Here is a 9,793-nt window from a genome sequence, read left to right as displayed (position 1 = left end):
ACATCAAAGTTATAAAGGTATCTACACATAAAAAAAATCAACAAGAGAGCAAAAAAAAAGCACACAAACTGAATATCAAACAAGAAAAATAAAAGAAAAACAGAAAAAAAGTTAAAAGTATAATAAAACAACAGCAACTAGCTTAAGAGGAACCCATTCATTCATTTATTCATCCACTCTTTCCATTAGCTCACTTGAAAATACTTTTTTCCAAAGTATGTATGTACATGTGTGTGTGTAAATTAAACCTCCTGCTTCTCCCTAGCTGAGTTGTACCTATTCAATGGTAGTTGTAGGTATCAGTAGAATAAGACCCATTATACAGCAATAAGAACCCAGTAAGCATTTTCATTATATTTTAAATTTCAAAAATATTTATTAAGCTATTTATCCATCTATCTATTTATATATCGATTTATTTATTTATCTATCTATCTATCTATCTCTATCTATCTATCTATCTATCTATCTATCTATCTATCTATCTATCTATCTATCTATCTATCTATCTATCTATCTATCTATCTATCTATCTATCTATCTATCTATCTATCTATCTATCTATCTATCTATCTATCTATCTATCTATCTATCTATCTATCTATCTATCTATCTATCTATCTATCTATCTATCTATCTATCTATCTATCTATCTATCTATCTATCTATCTATCTATCTATCTATCTATCTATCTATCTATCTATCTATCTATCTATCTATCTATCTATCTATCTATCTATCTATCTATCTATCTATCTATCTATCTATCTATCTATCTATCTATCTATCTATCTATCTATCTATCTATCTATCTATCTATCTATCTATCTATCTATCTATCTATCTATCTATCTATCTATCTATCTATCTATCTATCTATCTATCTATCTATCTATCTATCTATCTATCTATCTATCTATCTATCTATCTATCTATCTATCTATCTATCTATCTATCTATCTATCTATCTATCTATCTATCTATCTATCTATCTATCTATCTATCTATCTATCTATCTATCTATCTATCTATCTATCTATCTATCTATCTATCTATCTATCTATCTATCTATCTATCTATCTATCTATCTATCTATCTACTATCTATCTATCTACTATCTATCTATCTATCTATCTATCTATCTATCTATCTATCTATCTATCTATCTATCTATCTATCTATCTATCTATCTATCTATCTATCTATCTATCTATCTAGTCTATCTATCTATCTATCTATCTATCTATCTTATCTATCTATCTATCTATCTATCTATCTATCTATCTATCTATCTATCTATCTACTATCTATCTATCTATTATCTATCTATCTATCTATCTATCTTATCTATCTATCTATCTATGTATCTATCTTATCTATCTATCTATCTTCTATCTATCTATCTATCTATCTATCTATCTATCTATCTATCTATCTATCTATCATCTATCTATCTATCTATCTATCTATCTATCTATCTATCTATCTATCTATCTATCTATCTATCTATCTATCTATCTATCTATCGATCTATCTATCTATCTATCTATCTATCTATCTATCTACTATCTATCTATCTATCTATCTATCTATCTATCTATCTATCTATCTATCTATCTATCTCTATCTATCTTCTATCTATCTTATCTATCTATCTCTCTATCTATCTATCTATCATATCTATCTATCTATCTATCTATCTATCTATCTATCTATCTATCTATCTATCTATCTATCATCTATCTATCTATCTATCTATCTATCTATCTATCTATCTATCTATCTATCTATCTATCTATCTATCTATCTATCTATCTATCTCTATCTATCTATATCTATCTATCTATCTATCTATCTATCTTCTATCTATCTATCTATCTATCTATATCTATCTATCTACTATCTATCTATCTACTATCTCTATCTATCTATCTATCTATCATCTATCTATCTATCTATCTCTATCTATCTATCTATCTATCTATCTATCTATCTATCTATCTATCTATCTATCTATCTATCATCTATCTATCTATCTATCTATCTATCTATCTATCTATCTATCTATCTATCTATCTATCTATCTATCTGCAATTAAAACAAAAAGTTTTTTATTGGATCATGTCACTTAAGTTTTGTATGTATTAAAATTAATTGGGATTACGCCATTTTATGTTGTTGTTTCAACAAAATGATACATACAAAGAAGGATGACTGACTGCCATACGCTCCACATTTAGACATACACAGACACACTCATACACATATTAATACACACAAACATCCGCTTAACATTTTCTCGAACACATCCTTTGTTTGTTTTTATTTGTGATACAACAATCTCAGTTACATTCATCCCTTTAGGAAATTAAGCACCCACTCACACTTCCTCTGCCAATATAACCCAATGATATTTGCATCCCTTTCATACCCATAACATCCAATTGAATACATCCATCTCTCTCTGTTATTTACAACGTCTAGCATCATATCAGATTGTAGCAAGTTTATGAGGACGAAGAGCAGGGCAGTGGCCGCTGCATCACAGCTCAATGTTATTTTGGCATAAAACAACAACATAACAACGACAAATGCGATGAAAACGACAGCGGTTACGGATAAATAAATGTTTGAGTTGTGTAGAAAAACAGTTTGTTTTTTTCCGTTCCGTTGTTGTCGGCAGGGAGAGAGAGAAAGAGATTTCGCTTTGATGCTTTTATCACATCATGATGGAATAAAAAAATATAAAATTCAAACGCACACACTCACTCATTCACTCACAGGAACTTCGAGCCTCTGCCTCTTTCCTAACAAAGTTTATTGCTTTGTTTGTTTTGGGTGCAGCAGCAACCCGAGTAACCAACCAGCCAGCCTGTCAGTCAGCCATCCAGCCAAACAGCCAGCCGGGAAGGCAGAGCACACTTTCAGAATTGTCTATTCGATTAGATAGACATTTGTAAAAAGAATTCCGTCATTCTCAGACAAAAACGAACGTAGCGCAGGACATGTCGAGTTGTTATTTTGGCGCGTTCCGTTCAAAATTATTAAATTTTTACTTGCAAGTTAAATCAAAACGGATGTAATGCAAATTTGTTAGAGCTAGTTACAAGGCATAAATGACATCAAGACATAAAAAATTTAAATTGAAAATATTTTAAATGCAGTGCAAAGTGATTTTAAGTGTTAAAACAAATATTCTAAATCTAAAGTATTTGAAAAACAATAATAAATTTTTAACAAATAAAACATTATTTATGTTATAAAATTCCTAAAAATTAAAAAAAAAGAAATGCAAATGAATTATAATATTAAACCACAAAAGTAAATAATAAAAGAAAAAAAAAAACAAAAAGTTCCTAAAAAATAATAAATTATTTTTTTTAACAAAAAAAAAAAAAACTTTCTAAGTTTACAATCAAATTTCCCAAAAAAAAAAACAATCTTCTCTGCATTGGGTTTTCCAAAGGTTGTATTTAATTACATACAAATTCCATTATACCCACGGTTATGCATACTTCTACGGATTTAGCTGTTGTCAATGTAACGGGCTGTGCCCCTCATTTGACAAATGTTTCCCTATCACCACCTCCCCATTTGAAACGGCGTAATGCTCCTAGTTTAAATCATTCCACTACCAATAATCAACAACAGCAGCAGCAACATCATCATCCAACAATTCAGGAAGAAATAGCGTCGGCCAATGAAGATGCCGATAAAGTTAATTCGCCCCTAGTAAAACCTCCTTATTCATATATTGCTCTTATCACAATGGCCATTTTGCAATCACCACAAAAGAAATTAACTTTAAGCGGAATATGTGATTTTATAATGTCAAGGTAAGAAAATTAAATGATTAAATTTTTTTGATTATATATAAGTCCACATTTATCTTATTAGAAAAAGTACCGACGCTATACTGATTTTACCGGTTCAAACAATTTTTGAACAAATTCTTTTCAAGTCTCTCGTTCGATCCTTTCACTTTTTATGTGTTTTTGGACGAAAGGTCTATTGTTGATGAAATAATTAAAACATTTTCAATTATCAAAAACTCTTAGATGTCAGAAAAATTTGAGATCGAAAATTATAATTTTATAAAAGTTTTGATTTAGTTTGAAAGGAGGATGAATGTAAAATCAAATCCGAAGAAATACACCTATGCCTACATCGGGTTGTGTGCTCTTTTGCCAGTGTTTCTGGTAGGAGTCGAACCTACGACCACCGGTCTAACAGACTAGAACACTACTAACCCCACCGGAGGCACACAACGTTTGGATTTAGTATCGCTCCGTTTCATAAGTTCTTAATACAAATCGGTTGTATACCATTGTATACAATAGTTTTCATAGTTTGATTTCGATATTTCTCTGTAAGATACATATGACTGATATAGCGGCGGCGCTTATATTAAAACATCCTAAGATTTTTAAGCAGATTGAATTAAAGTGCGATTCATGGAAATTTCGTAAGTTTAGAATTAATTTTCGTTAGAAAGCAGCACCAATTAGAGTGGTCCTATCGCCCCGAATTTTCCCATTAGGCATTTTTATAACTTAGAGTATAATTCTAGAGGCAACTTCTATATAATTACTGAATATAATATTTGGGATACAAGCATTCAATCACGGGGACTAAAAGATTAAAATGTGAAAAATTGAAGGGCGATATAACTTATTTCCATTTTCGGAATAAGCACAGCAAATAACACTGGAATTAGTAAAAATTATTTCAAAAACTTTTTCATCGTCGGCCTGTGTAATTTTCAACAAGAATGTAAAAAAAATAAACATTTATGTTCAAAATAATAGCAGTATTTTAGTATTAATATTTACTATTAGTCCAGGAAAATAAAGGTTTTGCTGCGGAATTTTAGATAGCTAAATGAAAATTGGCACATAGTAGCTTCTCGTTAGCATAATTAGTAAGAGATTAAAAGTCACCGAAAAATCTTGTACGCTAAGCGAGATATTGGAGGTCAAAGGTTACAAAAATCTGTTTTGTGTGAATATCCCGCTTATTATGCATCGTACGCGTTTTGATGTTATTATAATTTCTATATAGAATTGAATTTCCTACATTTTAGTTGAGGAATATTTTCGCATAACATTAGTTGTTTTTGAACAATAGTCACATTATTTTTTCAATTGGTGACTTTTAATTCCTAAGGGGAAGCTGAAATTCCCCAAATTGCTTATTTTTTTGTTTAGTTTTCCTGGGGTATATTACAAATTTAAATAAAAAAGCTTATGGATATTATCCCAAAACTTTAAATACGATGAAGATTTGGTAGCATAGCATGTATTTTCAATGCGCGGCATAGAGTCGTTTAAATTCTGACATCGCTTTAAGAGAATTCGATTTTACCAATTTTTCTGTATTTTACGGATTTCGTTCCGCAACATATATTAAAACATCCCCCATCCATATGTTTTATTGATCTTGATAAACTCAACGGTATTGATCCGAAATCCCTCCTTTACCAATTTGCATATGTTTTACAGGTCATTATCTTGTTAAAAGACCCATTTAAGTGGCAAATTACACTCTGCATATTCTACCATAATCCAATATGTTCATGTACACTTTTTGGTCTCAAACCGTTGTATGGAAATTTGGTTTTCGAGGAACTTCGAATTTAGTGCCTGGATCCCGTTCCAGCAAACAATGTAATTTTCCTTTTTTTCAGTCCACAAAACATTTCTCAATTTTCCCTTTGACCACTTGTTGTGTTCGGGGATTTATTGCAATCTTGCCGCTGCTAGTAAGTATACTTTTTTGCGGATCTCAAGCAAATAGTTTGTTCTCCTGCAATCGCCTACGAATAGTTACAACACTTACAGGAAGTTTAAAAAGGGTAAATTTTACTAAGGAATCTATCCGGCGGTCATTTAAACTTGATATTTTTCGCTTCCGACTGCGAGTCTCGTATTTCTAGGCATTTGCAATCATTTGATCGTAGTTCGATAGCATTTCTTCAAATTCCCTGCATTTTTTGCCTTGATTCATCATTTCACATTTTTCATACTCACTTTTTATTTCACACACGATTTATACACTACTGAATCACGTTAATTTATTGTAAATACCAATTACTTTTATTTTTTGGACTCATGCAATTCATAAATAAATAGGGAAATCACTGAAATAAAATCTATCGCGATAATCTCTTTATATTCCGTTAGCTTTTTACATGGTTTTAAAGTTGCCAGACTACAAAAAAAAAATAGTTTAATTTGACTATGTGGCCAACCACAGATTTTCATTTCGCTCGATTAAATAAAAAAATAATTTCACTGTCGGATTGATTGACCTATTTTGGTTCATAAACTCATCAATAAGGAATACTTGTAGAAAATTCTCTTTAGCTCCTCGTATCGCATTTTAAGAAGACAAACGTTCGGTCAAGCAAGCCATCGCCTTAAAATGTAATGCTCTAATACTTTTTACTTCCTTAAATGTTATTGTTTACTGATTTAGTTTTTCATATAAAACGAAATAAATCGATTTTTAGACAAAAAGATTTCTAATCATAACTTTATTCTTCTCTTACAGATTCGCCTATTACAAAGACAAATTTCCAGCGTGGCAAAATTCCATACGTCATAACCTCAGCCTAAACGACTGCTTTATTAAGGTTCCTCGAGAGCCCGGTAATCCTGGCAAGGGTAATTTTTGGACTCTCGACCCGCTGGCCGAAGACATGTTTGACAACGGCAGTTTCTTGCGACGGCGAAAACGCTATAAAAGAGCACCGGCCATACAAAGATTTCCATTTACTAGTGTGTTTGGAACGTTATCACCGTTTTGGATACGTAAACCTGTACCATTAGTGCCGGTACATTTCAATGTTCCCAACTTTGGCAGTAATCGTGAGTGTTTCGATATGTTGCATGCACCGGTGACTGATGTTTTTGATACGAACACTTTAAGGGGAGCAGAAAAGAAATTTAACTTTTTCGCCAATACTGATCTATCAATGTATCCCAATAACAATGATAAATTTGAGGCTTTCACTCAAAGTTCTGCGATGGCAGCAGAACGTATGCAGAGTGGAGTGTTAAATTTGAATGGAACAAGTGAACTGGATAAAATGAAACTGTATGCTTTTGGAGCAATGCCACCAAGTACTGATGAAAATGGTTTTAATAGCACACATCTACAACAGCAACAATACGAAAGAACCCACAGTTCACAAGATTCTGAAGACTCTGATGATGATCGCATCGATATAGAAAGTCCTGATGAACAAGATTCTCATATTTCCGACTCCATAGAAAGTCTCAGTACAACACGTTTAGATGTACAAGGTGAAACGGAAGATTTAAGTCATAAAACGGATATCAAACAAAATCTTAAAGATGCTTCCTCATGTATATTACTTTTTAACAATTATGACTCACTAACCAACTCGTTAAATGTCAAAACAAATGCCCGTCCAACTAAAAATGATCATGAGCTAACGAAAACGCGTCTTTTATCCCCGCCTCAAAATATTAAAGATGCGGAACAATTTAAAAGCACCACCCTACTACCTTTTGACTATGAACATGCTCGTTCCACTAAGCACAGTAGTACAAGAGACTTTCGTATCGAAACATTAATAGGAAATGGAGATACCGCGACGTCTGCCAATGCGGCACGTGATTGAAAATGTATTTTCAAACACTTTTCTTCTGTAAATAGATGAATGTAGTAATTTAAGAGGCCGGTACTATAATGCAACAACTACGTCACTATTTTTCTTCTGGTAATTTTAATTTTCATTATTTTTTTTAACGAGACCAATTGTGGCAACACAGTTTATGGAAAAACGATAAAATAATGAAAATAAGAAATCGTTATTATTGTAAATGTTCTTAATTGTCAAACAAAATCGAAAAAAAAAAAACAAGAGAAACTTTTTAAAAATAAACCATTAAATTTTATGTATTCTATGTACATTTATGTATGTAATGTCACTTTAGTAGTTAAGAAACGTCTTATGTTATTAAATTATTATTAAAATAAAATTAAAAAAAAGAAACAAATCTGTAAAATAAAATAAATTACAATATTTAATACTTGTTTATTAAGTTGGGGAAATTTTCATACACATTTTTTAACTCAAAGACCATCCATTATTTCACCTAGCATCCATACCCTCGAATAGGGCTTTAGAACTCATAACTTTGTAAAATGTTCTGTAATGTCAACAAAATTACAGTTTTACAAAAGTCTAAATTACACCGCCAATTTTCGTAATAATCGGGCCTCATTTGACCCTAAAAATATTTACTATACCCTAGTGATTCTAGTGTTTCTACACCCACCTTAAAGTATAAAAATCGGCTCAGAATCACTTTCTGAGTCGCTTTAGTGTCCATGTAAACCTTGAGCGCACTCTACAGGTCGCAATTTTCAAGTTAATTTGATGAAATTTGGCACTACTCTTCTTTTGACCCAAGGACGAAGCCTATTGAAAAATGGCTAAAATCGGTCCATTCCTGAATACTGCTTCTGAGCTCTTAAATATGTTAAATGTTCTTGTATCACTTAAAAAATCGGCAAAACTAAGTGTTATATAAGTCTTAATGATACAGCTGATCGTAATGATCCTTTGACCCTACCCCCCATACAAAGTCCCCTTCAGAAAATGGCTTGAAGGTCAAAATTCACTTATAAACACTAATGTCACGATTTCTTTTAGAAATTCCCATTTTTGTCAAATTTGTTAAATTGTTAAAATATTCCTGAATTAAGGTAAAAATTAAATTAAATGCTTTATTAGTTAGTTAGTTTATTTGTTAGTTAGTTAAATAGTTAGTTAGTTAGTTAGTTAGTTAGTTAGGTAGGTAGTTAGTTAGTTAGTTCGTTAGTTCGTTCGTTTTTCGTTCGTTAGTTCGTTCGATAGCTAGCTCGTTCGTTCGTTCGTTTTCGTTCGTTCGTTCGTTCGTTCTTCGTTCGCGTTGTTTTCGTTCGTTTTCGTTCGTTTCGTTCGTTCGTTCGCGTTCGTTCGTTCGTTCGTTCGTTTCGTTCGTTCGTTCGTTTCTTCGTTCGTTCGTTCGTTTCGTTCGTTCGTTCGTTCGTTCGTTCGTTCGTTCGTTCGTCGTTCGTTCGTTCGTTCGTTCGTTCGTTCGTTCGTTCGTTCGTTCGTTTCGTTCTTCGTTTGTTCGTTCGTTCGTTCGTTCGTTCTCTTCGTTCGTTTTCGTTCGTTCGTTCGTTCGTTCGTTCGTTCGTTCGTTTCGTTCGTTCGTTCGTTTCGTTCGTTGTTCGTTCGTCGTTCGTTCGTTCGTTCGTTCGTTCGTTCGTTCGTTCGTTTTCGTTCGTTCGTTCGTTCGCTTCGTTCGTTTCGTTCGTTCGTTCGTTCGTTCGTTCGTTCGTTCGTTCGTTCGTTCGTTCGTTCGTTCGTTCGTTCGTTCGTTCGTTCGTTCTTTCGTTCGTTCGTTCGTTCGTTTCTTCGTTTTCGTTCGTTCGTTCGTTCGTTCTTTGTTCGTTCGTTCGTTCGTTCGTTCGTTCGTTCGTTCGTTCGTTTCGTTCGTTCGTTCTTCGTTCGTTTCGTTCGTTCGTTCGTTTCGTTCGTTCGTTCGTTCGTTCTTCGTTCGTTCGTTCGTTCGTTCGTTCGTTCGTTCGTTCGTTCGTTCGTTCTTTCGTTCGTTCGTTCGTTCGTTTCGTTCGTTCGTTTCGTTAGTTAGGTAGGTAGGTAGGTAGGTAGGTAGTTAGTTAGTTAGTTAGTTTGTCAAGGAATATAGGGATTCAAAACTATTCCCTCAACATTTGAACTTTATTTTGTGTCCCATCTATATTAACCCTATA

General features: G+C 32.7%; 1 protein-coding gene across 1 annotated transcript; it reads left to right on the top strand.

Moving 5' to 3' along the window:
* Positions 1 to 3,484: 3,484 nt before the first annotated feature.
* LOC119616134 (fork head domain-containing protein FD3) lies at positions 3,485 to 7,908 on the top strand. The gene is made up of 2 exons (XM_037972363.1): positions 3,485 to 3,837; positions 6,554 to 7,908. Exons 1-2 carry the CDS (start codon positions 3,509 to 3,511, stop codon positions 7,647 to 7,649), a joined length of 1,425 nt encoding a protein of 474 aa, XP_037828291.1. The 5' UTR covers positions 3,485 to 3,508; the 3' UTR covers positions 7,650 to 7,908.
* The last annotated feature ends 1,885 nt before the right edge of the window (positions 7,909 to 9,793 follow it).

Source organism: Lucilia sericata, unplaced genomic scaffold, assembly GCF_015586225.1.
Source record: "Lucilia sericata isolate MDLA Ls3-8-SP2 unplaced genomic scaffold, ASM1558622v1 Contig000058F_arrow, whole genome shotgun sequence".
Lineage (NCBI taxonomy): Eukaryota > Metazoa > Arthropoda > Insecta > Diptera > Calliphoridae > Lucilia > Lucilia sericata.
This window is presented reverse-complemented; position numbering and strand designations above follow the sequence as displayed.